This window comes from Lates calcarifer, linkage group LG1 (genome assembly GCF_001640805.2).
Source record: "Lates calcarifer isolate ASB-BC8 linkage group LG1, TLL_Latcal_v3, whole genome shotgun sequence".
NCBI lineage: Eukaryota > Metazoa > Chordata > Actinopteri > Centropomidae > Lates > Lates calcarifer.
Genome location: NC_066833.1, coordinates 18,279,533 through 18,298,173, shown reverse-complemented (window position 1 = coordinate 18,298,173; position 18,641 = coordinate 18,279,533). Strand labels below are relative to the sequence as shown.

At 42.3% G+C, this 18,641-nt stretch overlaps 1 protein-coding gene across 1 annotated transcript in view; it reads right to left on the bottom strand.

Moving 5' to 3' along the window:
- Nucleotides 1-18,641, bottom strand: part of LOC108888690 (electrogenic aspartate/glutamate antiporter SLC25A12, mitochondrial) — a 19,292-nt gene extending 651 nt beyond the window's left edge. Inside the window, exons 1-18 of the mRNA XM_018684790.2 lie at nt 18,484-18,641; nt 17,893-17,946; nt 15,729-15,871; nt 14,036-14,151; nt 13,080-13,219; nt 11,036-11,182; nt 10,697-10,835; nt 9,700-9,793; nt 8,829-8,913; nt 7,446-7,521; nt 7,320-7,325; nt 6,417-6,575; nt 5,380-5,432; nt 5,087-5,167; nt 2,753-2,893; nt 762-900; nt 300-458; nt 70-160 (exon numbers count right to left, since the gene is read on the bottom strand). Of these exons, the coding sequence (XP_018540306.1) occupies nt 70-160; nt 300-458; nt 762-900; nt 2,753-2,893; nt 5,087-5,167; nt 5,380-5,432; nt 6,417-6,575; nt 7,320-7,325; nt 7,446-7,521; nt 8,829-8,913; nt 9,700-9,793; nt 10,697-10,835; nt 11,036-11,182; nt 13,080-13,219; nt 14,036-14,151; nt 15,729-15,871; nt 17,893-17,946; nt 18,484-18,495 (1,835 nt within the window). The 5' untranslated portion in view covers nt 18,496-18,641. The remainder of the gene's footprint in view (nt 1-69; nt 161-299; nt 459-761; nt 901-2,752; nt 2,894-5,086; nt 5,168-5,379; nt 5,433-6,416; nt 6,576-7,319; nt 7,326-7,445; nt 7,522-8,828; nt 8,914-9,699; nt 9,794-10,696; nt 10,836-11,035; nt 11,183-13,079; nt 13,220-14,035; nt 14,152-15,728; nt 15,872-17,892; nt 17,947-18,483) is intronic.

Below are 18,641 nucleotides of genomic sequence, written 5' to 3'. Positions count from 1 at the left end.
GAGACCCACCTCCAGGAGTGGAGTTAATGAGCCGTTCGTTCTAGATGAAAACAGGGTCAGAGCACTTACTGTCCTCCAAAGTCAATGTAGAACCATCTCTGCAACAGTTCATAGGTCACCAGGGTTACGCCGAACTGTGGTGAGGATCTGAAGACGCGAGCTAATGGAAGATGGTTTGAAAATTACAATGTGGGATTTAATACTTCTCCAGTGGCTTCTAGACAATTACAGCCGCCACAGCGAGCCTCATTTCCCAGTCATGAAACCACTTACAGGACTATGAGTGTTTGTGCATTTACCTCCTGCTCCTTTCCAAAATGCCCTGAAACCTTCCTCCTTGAGGATCTTCTTGAAGCAGTCGATGACGCCGCTGTATGTTGTCTGGCCTGCTCGGGCCGCCACCTGGAGCCTGGTCTTGATGACATCAGCAGGGGTCACCAGCGAAGCCGCTGGTATACCTTAGGAGACATTTCACAACAGACGTAATGAAGCACTTTCACTATGCAGGGATGGTGGTGCATTCCGACGTTCCTGCTGCAGCATCATGCGGGGCATGAAATGGACAGAGCTGTATACTGTGATATGACAAAAGCAATGTATATACAGGCAGGCTATTCTGAGGTTCAGCGGATGGAGGGAGGACAAACGGGGAGGAAACCAAAATGTATTTCTTGAAGCAGATAATGTGACACATGGATCAATAAAAACGCACGCCGCTGTTTGGATGTCCAGAGACACAGAGCGTTCCAGATGTTTGTTACCTGCGATAGCTCCAGCAGTGAGCAGCTGCAGTGCCCCCAGCCTTCCCTCCTCATCTGCCAGCTTCTCCTTGGTGTGGGCATAAACAGGGAAGTAGATGGCAGAGAAGGGGATGTCACGCAGGAAGCAAGCTTTGGCTCCCTGACAGAAAAAAAAGATATTTTTTAAAAAGTATACACAACATAACAGAGCTGCTAAATGGGCAGAGGCAGCGTTTGAGTGCTGGGAGCTGTCTCATTCAACCTACAGGGGGGCTTTGGTGATGATGATGGAGCCAAAGAGCCCCAGGCGGAGCTACAGCCTCCAAAGAGAAATCCATCACACACACACACACACCACACACAGGGTAGTGCCATGGACCCCAGTGTGCTGGCTTCTTCAACCAAGAGGAAGTCAGCAATTTTTTTTTTTTTTAACAAGCCACACACTGTCTGCTACTCATTAAAATATGGAGTATGAACACATGACTCGAGCTGTAAGTAAACCCACAAGGATCTGGAAAGGAGCAGTAGCAAAGCGTAATCCCTCACTAATTTGCTGTTGGTCGTTGGCCACGGTTCCTTTTGCATGTTTAACACTGTTTTGGAAAATTGCAAACAGTCAGCAAAAGCACCGTTTGATGTTCAAATTTCTGATCCTGATCTCCATTATGTCTATGTACACATACAACAGTTTGTTCAAATACAGTAGTATTTCATCTGTGCGTCGTTACGGGGGAGAAAAAATAAAGTCATATGTTAATAGTGTTTCTATTTATGTTACTTTAGTCCTGTTTCATAAGATTTAAAAAGGAAATGTTGTTTTTTTACCCCACTATATTTACTGTATATGACAGCTACAGTGATTTGTTATTTTTCAGCTGATGATTTTATATATAAAAATGTGATTATCTCAAAAAATACAATGTATTATTATAAATGAAACTACCATACAGTACAGCTAAAATTAAGTCTACCAGTCACCACATTAAAACGCCTCTTGCAAGTTAATGCACCATTAATGACAATTAATAAAACAGTATATCACTCTGAAAAGGGCCCTTCTGTATAATTTACTTTGAATATTTAACTACATTATGCTGATCACACCTCTGTCAGTCTTTAAGGTATCATTATGGATGGAAGATGTTCACTTGAGTATAGTTACACTGCGGCGTTGCTGCTCTAACGTAACTGTTAACGGTAAACAGAAAATTAACCAGCCACCTTTTAGATAATTCACTGTTTATGAAGACTTTTTTCTAAATTCTCTGTTTCTGCCTCATTTTCAGCTGCTCTTTATCTAAAGTGAGAGTAAACTGAATCTCTGGGTTTTGGACGACTGGTTCGACAAAACAAGACATCTGAAGTTTGAAGACCGTTGAAGGATTTAGGTAATTTAGATTTTTTAATTTTTCTCTTTTTTATGCACCAAACAATTAATGGAGATAATAACTAGAAGCTTTTAATGTACAGTCCTGTAGAATTTCACAATTGCAATAAACACATTGTTGATACAGTTTATTTTTTTGTTTTTACGTTTTATGGAGGTGAAGATCTTGTTGGTTACATTGACTGGGATGCATTTTCATATGTTCTGATATTTTTTAGTTTGTGCACCAGTTTTTTTTTCTATTTTGTTAATTCCGTGTCACCATTTTTGACACTGTATCGTGATATATTTATCACTCTGTTACTTGTAAAATTAAGAATTTCACCTTCTTTATTTTACCTTGAGGTAATATTTGTGTAGATATAAATTTGTATTTTGTGAATTCTGTCTCTTATCTGTCATCTGTTTTCTTTTTCAATTTTTCTCATCCGTCTTTCTGATATGTTCTTGTGTTCTTCCACTAATTTTCTCCCACTGTTGTTCCATACACTAAAGTGAACAATAAATAACCTCCTTGTGTTGTTGATGTTGTATCTCAGGGACGCTGGAGCACCTTTCACCGCCCTTGTACGACAGAGGCTGACACTGCAGACCTCATGGTGCTGCAGAGGTGATGACCTACCTTGTAGAGGCCAAAGAAGCCCAGGTCTCTCACAACATTCAGGGCACTGACCCTGGGCCCTGTAGTGATCTCTCCAGCCACCTGCAGACGGATCTTAACGATCTCAAGAGGATTGGTGAAAATCACCTGGGATGCTCCAGCCTGAAGGACGCAACAGGAAATAGAAACAGCTGATGAGTGGCTTATATTGAATGATCTAGGCTTTTAAGTGGATTTTCTGTTTCTGATAAGTGATGTGACACATCTGAGGGGTGACCTCAGGGCAAAAATGGTAATAATGAGTAAGCATTTCTTCCCTTGTAGGAATTTTCAAATTATCTCCATAAACTTCAGCACAAAAGATACGTTTTTCCTCAGTGATCTGATTTTGTCAGAGAATGGCCTTGACAGGAGGAGGAAAAAGCAGGCATTGATAGAGGAGCAACAGAGGTCAGAACAGAGCAGGCGCAGGGTGAGGAGAAGCCCCGGCTCATGGTCGGGAAGCTCTGACCCTGGCACCAGCCCTCTGCCCCCCCCTCACCTCCCCTGAGGCACCTCCTGTGGCAGGGTGAGCGGCCCAGCCTGGCCTCGCCCCGCACACTTCCCCAATTCACCCCCATTCCCAGGGGAGAGAAGCTGAATCACCCGGACGGCTCGGGATGCTGGCAAGCCATGCCCCGAAGGCACAGCACCCTCTGACTCAGGCACATTTATCACCCTCCCCAAATCTAATCAGGCCCCAGGATGGCTGCTGGTGACATTCAGGGCAGGGGGTCTTATCTGTAAACATCCGAGCAAAGGTCTAAAAAGTGCTCTGGCACATTTAGTCATTTTCAGAGTGGAGGGGGAATATCCGCTGCTCTGAAGATTGATGCACTCGTCCCCTCTCTTTTATCTTCTTCAGTTCACTTCTCATGCGAGCGATAATTTAACAAGCAACTCTCATCAGAGTAACCAGACTCTGAACGCTCATAAATGAACACCGGGATGTGACCCAGTTGATATAGAGCACACAAACAGATTAGAGAAGGTCATAGATGGGAAATATTCTTTACAAGTTAACAGTGTGAAATGGAAACATCCTGGTTGTCCTGTGAGGAGACCTGGTGCTGTGACCACGCCTCAGGTATGTACCGCGTTGTCAGACTCAATCACACTGAGCTAGACCCCGCTTCATCCAGGACCCTCCAGGGCCTCTTCCTCCAATTACACCCTGACAGGGGTCACGACCCTGCAGACCCTGCTCTTCTGTGAGCAACCTGTGGGCTCTGCTCCACAGCCTGCCTGTGTCGCCTCACCACAGCCGGTGGAGAGGCAGAGCAGGAGGAATTATATCTTTAATCCACTGTTACACTCTGAGGATTTTATGATCCAAAATTGAAAAAAGTTAAAGTCTAAATTTAACTTTTGTCTTTCAAGCAGCCCGTGTAAGATGCCGATAGAGGAATTGACCTGAGAATAACAACAATAAATCTCTCACACACACAGTCATTATTACTGATGAATACTTTAAATGAAAAGCATATGCTGATGAACTGAGTCAGATGAAATTCAAACGAAAACCAAAATTTTAAATTAATTACCACAATTAATCAAAAATACCAATTTGAGCATTCCCCATAATTATGGATCCAAAATGAACAATTCACTAAGATTCAAATGCTTTGGCCAAAACAGGGTCTTAGTGTTTCTTCTCCACTACAATTCAGACAGAGCCAGATTTAATATTTAAAACATGATGATTTTTTAAAATATGATGTATTTTTATAGATTAAACAGTAGAGTCACTAAAACCTCAACAGTAAAGTCCAACATACACATGAATGCATCTGTGATAATAATCCATTAATAAAATTAACAGTACAATAGTTAAGTACATTATAAGTACTTTTACTTTATGTACATTTTGCTAATTAAACTATATAAAAGTACTTCTAAAATATATAATGTAATTGTGTTTTTTTTATACTGCAGTATTTCTACTTTTAATTAAGAATGTGAATATGTTTTATATCTAAAATACTTTCATCTCATTTGATTTCTCTTGTACTAACTGGTTAACTTAAATATTTATCCATGCTGTAAGTGCACAAGCAAGTTGGTTACACACATGGACTTCTTTTAAAAATATAGTCATTACTCCAGCTGGTAATAAATGTGAGTAAGTGTGTATTTTAGTGAACCACATCATGACAAGCTAAACAATTTAGCCCAGTTAGGGAAACAAAATAATTTCAAATACTTCCCTTCATTATTACTTTAAATCATGTGTATGTATATTCTATGTGTTGCTTCACTTGGTTTTGAGTTCATCACCTATAGACTGAATTTAAGGATCACTAGAGTAATGCTTACACATCCACCAGCGAGAATCTCTGCAGGCAGAGGGATGGTATCATCTTGTGTGGTGAACTTGTCTCTGACAAAATCATTCACCTGAAAAAAGGGAAGAAGACATCAAGAGAAAAGGCAGATGAGACACAATACCAATCTTGATAGCGGGGGGCATTAATGTTAACTTGTGGTTGCAGTCACATCTTGATTGCGAAGACTGCGTTTCTTCTTTGCTCTATGCATGTTTTTCATTCACAGCGAATCATTCAGAGCAACTTTTTGAACACTCTTAGCTACACAGTGGAATGACTTGCCGTGAGTTTGATAGCTTTCTCCGGGGCAACGCCAATGAGCTGCGGGAGGAGACCTGCAAAATATTATTCATAGATACCATTAGAATACCTGACAGAAAGAGAAAGACAAAGTCTGGCTTGAAATGAATGCACTTTTTTTATCTTTGCTGAATGAATACATCCACTGACAGCTAGAACAGTATAAGCTGCAGGGTTCTTGTGTGCGTAAAACAAACCCATAAATATTTACAGATGTGGCTGATACATCTGATGCACCAAAACACAAAGGTCCCATTGAAATTGAACAAAAGTCCAAAAATATGACACTGCTGGTGCGTATGGGATCAGCATTGTTGAGGCCTGATCCCACTGTTGGTGGGAGAACAGAGAGAGCTGTGTGGTCACGGACAAGATCGAGCGGGATGGGGTGGGGGGGTGGGTGCTACGGTGGCGATAACCGCCATACTGTTTCACCGTCTGTCCTTCATCAAGCCAGATAAACTTCTGAAGGAGCTGCTGAGTGACTGCTGCTGGTATGCAGCCAGAAAAACAGCCGAGCGTGTCTGTCTCTGAGTCAATCACCCTCTTATCATGTGCAAGAGAGGAGGAAGGGAGGGAAGCAGAGGGGAGGCAGATCTGAGCAACAAAGAGCTGCAGTGGTGGAGGTAGCAGTAGATGGCAGTCTTGACTTCCTTCATATGAACAGCCTGAGGGTACAAGTGTTGTATATCACAAGCCCTCAGCACCATTATCACCACCCGGGCAGAGGCAGATCAGACACTGCTACTACATGAATTCTGCTCTGGTCATTTTCCTTGGAGAGCTCTCCCAGGTGCTGAGATAATGAAAACGCGACCCCTGGGTGTTGCTTTATTCACTGCTGGACAGGGAGGGCAAAGGTTTCTGGTATCAATTAGCAAACCATGCTGCTGATATTAGCACACCGACAAATCCCAATGCTTTCCCATCAGACCGGTTTGTTTTGCAAGACTCCCACATGTTGGCCTGCACACAGACTTCAGGTCCTTTTGCGTACTATAAAATCTGCAAAGGATTACCTCTGTAGAATCCAAAGAAGCCCTCGTAACGCAGCACTTTCTTCGCACAGTCGAAGCTGTTCTTGTACATCAGTTCTCCTACGAAGGAGCCTGTGGAGCGCTGGTTCTGCATGCGCGTCTTCACCAGGTCGATGGGGTACACAGCCGTGGCACCAGTGGCTGTAAAAACACACACATATGTGTCACTGATTGAAATCTGTATTCTGCAAATCCTTACATTTGAGAAGTTTAAACCAAAATTAGACAATCCTCTTGATGCATATAAGCATCTTGTCATCCTTATTCCTTTTTTTTAATTGCCTTATACAATTACTTTCTACAATAATAATTAGTCATTCAGCAGATATGTTTTCTGGGGAGGTTGTTTAATGATCACTGGCAAATAAACAGAGCTGTGTTTGTGTGTACACTAATAAAAACAGTTATTACACTGAGAGTAGGAAGTCTGGTAACTGTGGGAAAACTGTTTAGGGGGGGAGGCAACACTGCAGCAAGTTGCACTAAACTCCTGTTCACAGATATACCTGCCACCATGTCTTGTCTGACATCAATGTAATGACTCTTCTCTTAAACATACAAACAGCTTGGGCAGCACACAGGGTGATAAACAGCTCGTTATCCCCACAGAGACACGTGATATACATCTGTTTTTATACGTCTGTCTACTGCTGAATGAGAATTGATAAGTTACTGTGTGTTTGTTCCTGTCTGAGGGGCAGTTATGGCAGTGGGGTGGGGTGGGGGGTTCCTGGTATCCGTTGTATCCGTTCCTTCCAGTGTAATTAGACAGAGATTCCAGAGAGTGCGGTTCCAGAAGATTTGTGTCATTCCAAAGTCTTCGACTCCAACGACAGCCTGGAGCCACCAGTGGCACGGCAGCACAATGCCGGAGCCTCACATCACAGCCCCCTCTCCCATGCAGCACAATGGCCGGCCCCGGGGCCTCATCCTTACCAGTTTGGGCCGGCTAAGGTTACCCCTGAGGCGGGCAGGGGGCTCCGTGGTGCAGACATGTCACTCACCTCCAGCGAATTGAGCCCAGGGTAAACCTGTAGGCGGATTCTGCAGCCTGGAGCCAGATGGGCCGAGACGTATCGTGAGCGTGCTGTGCAGGAGAAAGAGACACCAGTGGTCAAATGAATCTGGAGAAAGACGGGGGGGATCAGAACACCAACCATGAATCGGCTGGTTATTAAACTATAGCGAACCAGATACATTGTGGAAAGAAAAATGCTATGGAGTACTCAACGGCAGAGGAAGGCGATGGAATGTGGACATGTCCTATAACGTCTGATTCATCATCAGCCGGTATTAAATGTCACAGACAGACCAGCTCTGGATACAGTAAATGACTGTGTGAACCTATAGCTGAGTTTTCCACACATACTACATGGGGGAGAGAACAAGCTAAAGGTCTTCTTTTATTTTTACAACAAAGTGTAATTTCTTTCTTGTCTACTTGATCTCTGGATCAGTGTTTGATGTTGAAAGCGGAGCCCCTTTGTTTTCACTGTGGTGCGGGGGAACAGATTAGCCCCACAAGCCTTTTCCATGTACAGATAAGTATCTACATGAATATTACACAGTCCGAGTGAGACTCTGTTAAAGTATGTGTGTGTGTGTGTGTGTGTGTGTGTGTGTGTCTGTGTGTGTGTGTGTGTGCACGCAGGTTGAGGTGGTGAGTAACTTCTCCCAGACCAGATGAGAGGGGAGTAGAGCAGATCGCTCTTTTCCACTTCCCAGATGCTTCCACTGAGGGTTGCATGCTAACAAGATCGAGGTCTTGATCAAAGGGTTTAAACAATTAGCCTACTTCCACTAAAGGGCAGGCCTGAGAATTGCAGAACCCCCCCCATCCCACCCCCAACCCCTCCCTCCCCAACAGGAATCAAATTCCAGACCTCTGAGCACGAGTCCCAGGAGCATGAGTGGCCTGAAAGATCTGACCACAGCCTGAGATAGAGCTGTGTTATCCGGTGGAGGCAGGAACTATTTTGTTCTCCCATATCCACCTTGACTCCTACTCCCCTTCTGCCATTAGCAGACTTTGCTAAAGGCTCCTAAAACTCCTCAAGCCTCACGCTGATAAAAGCCTCTTATTAGCTTCTCAGATGTGTGATTGCAGCCGATGTGTATGTGCACCTATACTGAATAAAATGGGGAAAACCTTTCATGGAGAGGTGCAATGCAACAATCCATTCCTCTTCTATAACTATAATTGGTGTACTTTTATCTGCGAGCTTAAGTAATGTACTTCACAAGGGAAGAAAAACATGGGCACTTTGCTAATTCAGTGACACAGCATTCTCCCTTTTTCCCTCCTATCTGAGAAGGGAGCAGAGGGAGAGGAGGAAAGGGCTTTGATAAAAGGCACGAGGATGTGGGGTGTATTAGAGGAGTCAGTCAGGCTACCTGTCTCTGGGCCTCTGCTAGGTGGTATGGCATGGCTCCTTCCTCCAGCGGGGCTATCCTCTCAATGTCTGTATGGTTCAGCCGCCTTAACACAGAACAGCGGGGGAGAGAGGGAGGGAGTTAGGCCAGGAAAAGCAGAGAGCCCTGCATCTACTGCGAGCAGCAGCCAGTGATGTAAGATTTTCCAGAGACCTTTTACTGGCATATAACTTGAAGTTACTGCAACTTTAATTTAAGCTTATATAAACCACAGACAAACAAAGCTGGATGAGTGCCCATGGCCCAACAAGTAAATGAAAGTGTTTTGTTACTCAGTGTTTGAGACACAAATATTCCCCACTGGCCTGACGCTTCATAAAGTCTGTATTCATGTTTTATGTTTGTCTTGTAAATCAGCCAGTGGAGCAACTGTTGTTAAACTGAATAAGCAATAACTTTATCTTTATAGCCAATAAACAGACCTGTAACATACTTCTTCCATTCATGGTGGAATAAAAAAATAACACAGTTTTTTATAAATGTTTTGAATACACGTAGTGGATCTGAGGAAAGCAGCAGAGCCTACCTGGGTTGACGCAAGTGCAAATGTGAACTCGGCTGACTGTCTACACATTCATTTATGTCTTTGTTCAGCACCTTTTAAACTGTCTATACCTCACATGCGTAGCGTCCTTTTTTTCAGTGTAATCACAGCTATAAATCTGACCTGTCATTTTGTCAATTTAATTCACCCATTAAGATTCACAAATATTTAGTCATAATAGCTCAAAATGTTATTGTAGAGGAGTTCTGGGTTGTCAGCACTTTTTTAACTGATTTTCTCAGCCTCTCTCTACATACAGTCATACTGCTGCAGATTAGTGAATCTTACCCAGAGTGAGAGTGGAGACCAGAGAGCTGGTACAGGATGTCAATCTCCATTGGAGTGATTTGACCAAACTTATTGGCAGCATGAACAAACTCCTCTACAATGCAGCAAAGAGAAGAGGAAATGAAATGATGCAAACAGTACTTCAGCCACTTTGGCCTCAAAAAATCAAACAGGAAACAGAAAGGTTAGGCACATCAGGTATTTTCTACAGCAGGCTAGTATTAAATAGTATTTGCAAATACTGTTCCTCGCTTGTTCTAATGTTATTGCTTGTTGTTAAGCAGGATATTTGAGGAGAAAAATATTTAAAGCCCCTAAATCAATTCTATATGTGCTTTACCTCCTTATACTGCAATACATCCTTTTACAGGTGCTTTATATTCAGCTCTGCTGGGAGGATCCATCACCATCAGGTGGTCTTTCTCAAATGAAAGAGAATAGTTGTTGTTGAAGGAGGGAAAAGATTTGGTAACTCACTTCCCCCACAAAAACCTTCCTGTCATTTCCAACCTTCAGTTACAAGCCTGCTTCTCCGATCTTGAGTACTGCAATGATACGCTTTTCTGTTACTGACAGCTGACATGTGAGTTTTTGCTTTACACCTGTCCATCCCGTATGTTTGGTGATAGAAATAACAAGGATTATTTGCAAATACTATTTGTCCATAGTCTTCTCTTTGCATGGAGAAAACCCATGGAGTAAAGGAACAGTTTACAATTTGCATCTCAATGGAAAACACAGTCAGGAGCGGATGTGACTGACAGTATGACTATCAGTTACAGATCTACATGTAGGGGGTGATCTGATTACCAGGTTAGAAGTTCTCATTTACCTTTGTAATTTAGCGCTACAGTAAATGTTCCCTGTGTGTTCACTCACACCGCTCTGTCGAGAAAGTTGAAATGTGATCGAACAGCTACATTTCATATCACACATGAAACACACACATGACTGTTTCATTGGTGTCAGGAGACCCTGCTGTGCGTCTCGGGCGTACCTTTGGTAACAAGTGTGTCTCTGTGTGTGCCGGCGAGGGTGCTGTAAATCTTGCGGACCAGCTCCATGTTGTTGAGGAGGGCGTTGAAGGCATTGAAGTAGGAGAAGCTCACCATGTGGGAGGTACTGCCTCCTGCAGCCTAAAGAGAGATCCAGAATCTGTCATTCCTTCTGTACGGGGGTGGGGGGGACTTCAAATGGATTTTATTGTAAATGACAGCAGTTCTTTGAAAAATAAATGACTAACATGGACGGCTAAGCATAGCTGTAGTCAATGAATCCTGATCTCTCATGTTTCTAAAAATGTAACAAATGGTGTTGGATTTTTTCCACAACTCACAGAAACCAGATTCTCCTCTACAAATGGAGTCAGCATGTGGTGTCTGATGGTGGCCATGATGTCGCTGAAGTCCAAGGCAGTGATGGTGCCACTTTTGTTCTTGTCTTTTTGTGCAAAAGCTTGGCGGGCATGCTCCAACTGCAGCTCCTGCAACAACACGGAAACACACACACAGAGGACACACACAAGCCATTAGCTGACAAAAGAAGTGTGTTCCTGCATTACGAGTGAGCGGTGAAATGGAACGTTTGAGGAAGAAGGTTTAATAATATCAGCGTTGGACAGACGTGAGAGTCATCAGATGTGACGGTGTCAGACACTGGCTTTTGTAATCACCACCATCTCTCCGGAGGCTAATGGAAACCACGTCCTGAGAAGTCTGATCCCGGAGCCGAGCCGGGCTGAGCCGGGTGGCGAGCAAGGCGGTCGGCAGGTGTGTCCGCAGGAAGATGATTCAATATGACAACCATGCAATCAGAAGGGGATACGGGGGGGGAGGGGGCTGACCCTGGGTCAGTGTCTGCTGTCAAGGCTCATCATGTATAACCAGAGGATCACAGAGCAACGTCACTGCAATATTCAGCTGTTACTTCATCTTTACACTCTGGTTCTGATAACCTAATCAGTGGATTGTTACTGAAGATTAATTCTCACAATGTTTGCTGATTATATTGTTGAAAACTCATGATGATACTTTGTTGCTTCACAAAACATCGTACCTATCAAGCTTTAAAAAAACTTCTACCTTATCTGCACTCACCCAAGTTTCAAGTCCAAACATTGCAACAGCCACAAGGTGGCAGAGCCAAGACTGTGTGAAAAACAACCAAATCGACAAACAGGCTTGTACTTCTTTGTATTTTAAGTAAGACTCAGTTAAAAGAAATGAAATGTGCTTGGACATGACAGAAAAACAAGACAACAATAATGATAGATGTAAATTAAATCCTGCACACAAAAGGGTCTTTGGTGAAGCAGTGGGAAGCCCTAGTCAAGTATGATAAACCACAAAGTGCTCTGAGGGATCCCACACTGCAGTGGAGCCACAGCGCAGCCTGTCTAACTCTCGGACCACCCAGCTTCTGCCTGAGACCACAGCCCTCCACTCCAAACCAGGTTCCTCCCTGTGACCGTACTGCTGCCGCTGATTTAACTGCACAGTGAGCGAGTCTCAGTCAAATACAGGCAACGACCAATAAAGCAAAACAACAACGTTAAGAGTCTCAGTGTCACACTGGGCTACCGCAAACCACCAGAACAGCCAGCAGAGACGAAACACCGAAGACGCAGTGTCCCATAACAACGATCATGGTCAATCTTATACAGCATGTAGTTCACTTTACTTGGTTTCCATTTGTCCTTCAGCAGGATAGAAATGTCTCACCACAGGATGACTGGTTTCAGATTTATGGATGTACAAATACTTTCTAACATGCTGAAATTATGTGCTGACAGTATGTTGTGTGGCGAATGATGTTGGATTTACTGTACATACAAAACTGTTTAACTGCAGCTGTGGTTATGAGCTGCTGAGCTTATTACGTTAACCCTGCACTGTGGTAATATGACAATAAGAAAAAAATCAAATGATATGTAACTTTTAAATGCAGAACAAGCATAGTCTTTCTCACTTAAATTAAATTTTAGATTAAAAACCCACACCCAGAGTCACTTCCATTCACTAAATGATCAGCAGCCTGTTATCTTAGCATAGCATAGAGACTTGTGGTTTTACAGGGAGCACTCACTTTCTGAAGTGACAAACAAGACACAAACAAGAAAGTGTTACATGTTAAATAATGAGCTTTCTAAGTGTTTTACCTTTGGACCGTGCCAGACTAGCTGTTTCCCCTTGTTTTCAGTCTTTATGCTGAACTAGACTAACCAGCTGCTTCATATTTACCGCCCAGACATGAGAGTGGGGTCAGTCTTCTCATCTGACTCTTGGCAAGAAAGTGAATAGCCTTATTTCCCAAAATGTCAAACTGTTCCTTTCGCTGTAAAAACTGGACGGATGCTTTTCTGTGATGCAAAAGGTATATACCTGCAGGAACTGGGTGAACTCTGTGTAGCTGAGATTCTTGTTTCTTTCATGGCCGAAGTGTAGCCTGATGAACTCGCAGTCCCAGTTGAAGGGAATGTGGTGATGAACTGTGGTCTGGCTGAAGATGTCGCGTACATTCTCTGGAAGAGCGAGACATGAGTGAGCGATAACAAGACACAGAGGGGAGAAAAAACATGCAAGATGCAACTGTAATGTCCATCTCACATCCTCATTCCATTTGTAGAGAACCTTGTTAAAGCAGAGGAAAGAGTCAATTTGAACTGTAGAGCTGAATGGGCTGTTTGACAGTCCCACTGCTTTTACATTTTGACGGTTTCGAGTCCATCCAGGAAATTTTCTGCGTAAGCACTGCTCTCAATTTCAGTCACCTTTATGGAGGCCCATTGCACAGAAAGAGCATAGCAGCAGCTCCTTTGTATGACTCTGCACCTCTTGATTTATGACATGCTGGATTCATTTCTCTTCTTGTCAGATGGAGCTGGTTATAATGCGATGTTCCACACAGCTCACTTGCTGTCCTGCCCTGAGATGAGACTTTAAAAATACAAGCTGCTGGCATATGTAATACTTTATAGGCTCCAGAAGGCCAGAGAAGAAAAATGTGGCTACTGCTACATTTATTGACAACACATGCTTTAGTAAGAAAAGCACTTGCGACCCAGAACATTCAATGTTGCATTCAAACTCACCTTGAGCACCTCAGTATATTTTTGGCTGTTTCCATCACCACTGTTTTCTATTACTAATCCATTTGAAAGTACAACAAAAGCATCTTAAATACCTTACATTATCCACATGAAGTCTTTAGTCAAATAGAGACATATTATGGTGTTTAAACTACACTCTGTACACATAACATGATGCATAGCCTTCTGTAGTTAAGCTGGAAGTACACCCCCACACCAGCGTGCTGACATTAACCACCATGTACATACCAAATGAGATATTCCCTGTGCCAGTCTTGTCAAACAACTGAAAGGCAACTATGAACAGGGCATCCGGGGCACATAGAACTGATTCAAAGGCCAGAAACTCCTGGAAAGAGATCAGTCTGTTTGGACAAGAAAGAAAGAGTGCTATCAAAAGCCAATATAACATCACAATCTATCCTTCCAGTTGAGTTGACCAGAGGAAGAAAAATACTGATGAGGATACTGACTGGGATTAGGAACAGCAAGCAAATACAACATTGCAATACAAATTCATACAACATTGCAATACAAATTCTACTTGTTAGCTGAGCTTCAAAGTTCATTCTCGACCTTGGAAACAGCAGCTGATATAAAAAGAGTTCACCTCAAGGTGCATTTAGTAGCTGTTCTGGAGCTTTTGATCATATCACATGATCTTCATCAGCAAATGGAGTTTGCCCAGCTGTGATGGAAATTGTTGCCGTGTTCAAATGTTCAAATTTCCATTTTTTCTGAGCACTGTGAGGACTTCTCATCCATGTTTCTAATATATTAGCATTTATTGTATAAATCATATTTACATTTGATTAATAACAATTAACTCTGAAGCTAAGTTCACCTTTAACCAACACGTGCGAGAAGTCTTTAATGTGCTCAGAAAAGATGGAAGTTAAACTTTTTTTTTCAACTATTCTTCAGCTATTTATGAAACATTTATTTTTCATTTATTCATCTAACTGCTGCTATTCACTCTAATTTAAGGCAAATGTTGGTGCAACAATGATCAGGTACTTCACATATAATTTGGCTTATCTTATCAACAGATTTTAAATCGATAAGCCAAAGGTGTAAAATTGGCTGATAAAGTTGGCTATTTACTCTGCAAACATCATTGGGATTAATCATTAACACTCTCTCTGGCACCTGCTACACATGATTTCATTTGGTGGTGCACTGCTCGCACTGAATCAATGGAATATTTAATCAAATCTTAAACAGACAGAAAGAAAAATGATAACAGATGATAACGGATAATTAGAGTTGGGTGTAAAGTGGCCTTAAAGCTTAATTGTTGCTTTGATTTGATATATTTGATATGATATACACATGTTTTATTGACGTAAAGGTACATGAAGAACCTGGAGAAACATGGTTAAAGTTAAATTTAGTGCCCTCAAAGATTTGACATTTTGGACAGAACCAGTTACCTTATTGATTCAATAATTTTGCTTTTATGATATTAGTGCAGCAACAGAAAAAGTACCAACATAACATTAAGTATACACTCACATTTAACACAACATGACCACCATGTAGGAGCTATTAAAGAATTACTGTGTACATCTGTCAGTTAAGACTGGCGTGCCTGCTGACTTTGCTTCATAACTGCCATTCATGTTCTATAGTGTTGTGCTAACAGCTTGTAATCTGTAATTTCCATTTTTGCTCTCAGGACAAGCTACAGAAGTGTCAACACACCAGGGAAATATCATTTTCAAAATACAAATACAAACAAACCCACTAAAGCCAAATGTAGGTGATTTTTAGATCACAGATTATACTACAGCTGACACTGGGCATAAAATGTACAACCTACATAAGACTGAATGGGAGAATGCAGACATAAATAACAATAACTGTTAATCAAGTATTAACATATCTCGTTATAACAGAGGACTTCCACAGCAACTTCTCTAATGTCACTGCAGGCACTCACCCATCTTTGGTGGTGTCAGCCACTCCAGCTATCAGCTCCACAGTTTTGGGATTATGCTGAGCCTGTGTATGCAGACCCAGGTAACTCTGTACAAAGTCCCTGGGGGTCATGTAATGCTCTCCATCGTCCACCACGCTGGCATACTGCAGAGGAGACACAGACAGAGCTGTGGATTTAGATTAAGAGAGTCCATCCTGTGCATAGAAACAACACATAGATGATAAAGCAAGTCTGTTCTACTGAGGGTATCTCTTTCTTTGTGACAGTTCTCAGTTTACCGGCCCTGTACAGTATCGATACAATGCTGTGCTGCATCCCATCATGATAAAAAAAAAGCATCAAAAAGCATTAATTTCTTTCAAATTATTGTTATTCATTAACTTCATGTGGGGCAGCCAACCACATACAGCTCACTACCAGATAAAAGACATACACAATTACAGTTAAAAAGCAAAATATCTCACACACAACATTACATACAATGAAAATGTCACTGTAATGATACTTCAGTGTATAACGTTTTAATAAGCAGTTGCATGAGAAATGTTAGGGGAATGGTGCATACAGTACCTATTTTTTAACCTTTATTTATTCAGGGAAGTACAAGCTGTCTTGTCCAGGAACTCCAAGTCCACATTCACACAGTTACACACGTTCACACCTGGAAGCCGCCCAGTACAAACTGTTGGCCACTGAGCAGCTGTGGCGCAGCATTTGGGGGTTCAAGGCATTGCTCGAGGGAACCTCAGGGACTGTTAGGCTGTGCTCTTTCACCCAACTATGTCATGTCTGCCTGGAGGTAGAACCAGGACTTTGTAATCACAAGCCCACGTCTGTAACCTGTAGTCCATTACAACCAAAAATCAAGGTGAGCGATATACATGCTATCTTCTATCATGATATATTTAATTTTATATCACAATATGGATTTATATCGTCACACAGTATCAGATAAGGACTGTTTATTTTTGGCTAATCTAGTGAATTGATGCCTAAAAAATCAAAGCACTTAATGCAAAAATGTTTAATATTATCATAAATCAGTTCAGCTCATTGATTTTTAAAGGTCTAAACAACCAGAGACTATAGCGCCTGTCCTATAGAGGTTCCTCAGTATAAGTGGTGCAGATCTCTGTTGAATCACAGTTCATATCTTCAAATTGCCCAAATTTAATTTGAGTTGATAAAATGCTTAACAGACAGCAACGATAAATCAATAACCATCACCTTTCAAGTGTTGTGTGACTTCACTTGACCAAAGCAAAGGACGCACAGCTAACGCAGCAGTGTGCTAAACCTGAGATCCCAGTCAGGCTTTAAGACATAAGGTCATTTTTAGAGCCGGGTTGGATTTCAAGTTGGAACAGAGATAGCTCTGGAAACACAAGTGCCACATGAACTGGCAACAGAAAGGCCACACTCGTGGGTCTGAGCCAAGCCAAGATAGAGAGAGCATGAGATAAACAGTGAAGGAGTGTGGGAGGAGGCCTTCACACCAAGTGTTTTCGGGGCTACAATTCAATGCACTCTGCTGAATTAATGTTTTAAGTGAAAATATTAATTCCAAGCAATTTATTGCCACATTTCTCCATCACATGATTGTGTATCCATTCACCCTCACAGTAGGCCTCAAGTAGTTCTTAATCAAATTATACAGGCAGTCAGAATGAGCTTCCAGTAATTAACTCTTCCACCTGAATATGCATCAGAAATTACGCAGCCCTCTTATAGCAGAGTCAAGAGACATGGAGGGACCATAAGGCGAGTTCTAACTCCCTACTCCCGACTTTCAGGTACAAGTTTATACTCTAAACAAGACCTGTAGGGGTAAACAAACCTGCACACTAATGCCAGGGATCTGTGTCTTTGAAGGGTGGCGGGCAGAGCATGATAATTCACTGACATGCTGAGGATCAAAGCAAACACTTCAGGCACACACATGAAGTCAAAGCAAAGGGGAGATTCACTGTTGAAGCAGATCCAAAATTAGTCGAAGCATTTGTGTGACCTTTACTGAGCTATGTTTCCCCAATGGACACCACACAGAGACCACTCACTGATTGCTACACGTTAGTGGACTTGTAATAAACAGTTTCTGTATGTGCTGATGTGTTGCCATGCAGGTTAATGCTCCAGATGTTTCGGTTTCTGTTATCAATCTTACCTTCAGAAAAATAGTCTTCAAGTCATGGGGGTCGGCTCTTTTTGTGGCTTGCACCTATAACACATAGGTTGAAATCTGCTATTAGACGAAGTTAACAGTCAGAGTATCATGATGTCTACAGCAGGCTACTGTGCTATATGTTCAATCAGTTAATCAATGAAACTGAAGTTAAGTTCAGCTTTGATTTTTTTTTTTTTTTTTTTTTTTTTTTTTTTTTTTTTTTACGCAGTCAGCTTAGCAGGATCGATCCCAGACGACTGTAACAACAACTACAACAACCTGCAAGTGGAAATAACCGTGCTGCGATTCTTTCAGGCTACTTAATAAATCCGCTTCAAGTCAAATGTCTCTGATTTACAAATGCAACAGAGGAAAGAAATTACAGCTGTCTCTGCGAGGCCGGCGGAGATGCGCCTATGTAAAGATGCAGAATTAAAATAAAGGAGGACTCCGGTGCAATTTTTAAACAGGAGCTTTAAACCCACGCGTCCGCCCAGACAAGCTGCCCTCCGTATCCCGACAGCGGTTTCCTTCACGGCCGCTTTACTGCCTTTAAAATTAATATGTGATAAGAAATATTGACGGAGTCACCTTGACCGCCATGCTGGGTGTGACGTCAGCTGCAGAGGACTGGCGCAGGCGCTGGGCATCGGGATGACAGCGGGCATGACAGGACAGACGCTGAAATATATTTAGCAAAGTATTGTCCTTTTTTGTGTGCGGGGCGGTGTGTCAGCTGAGGAGCCGCT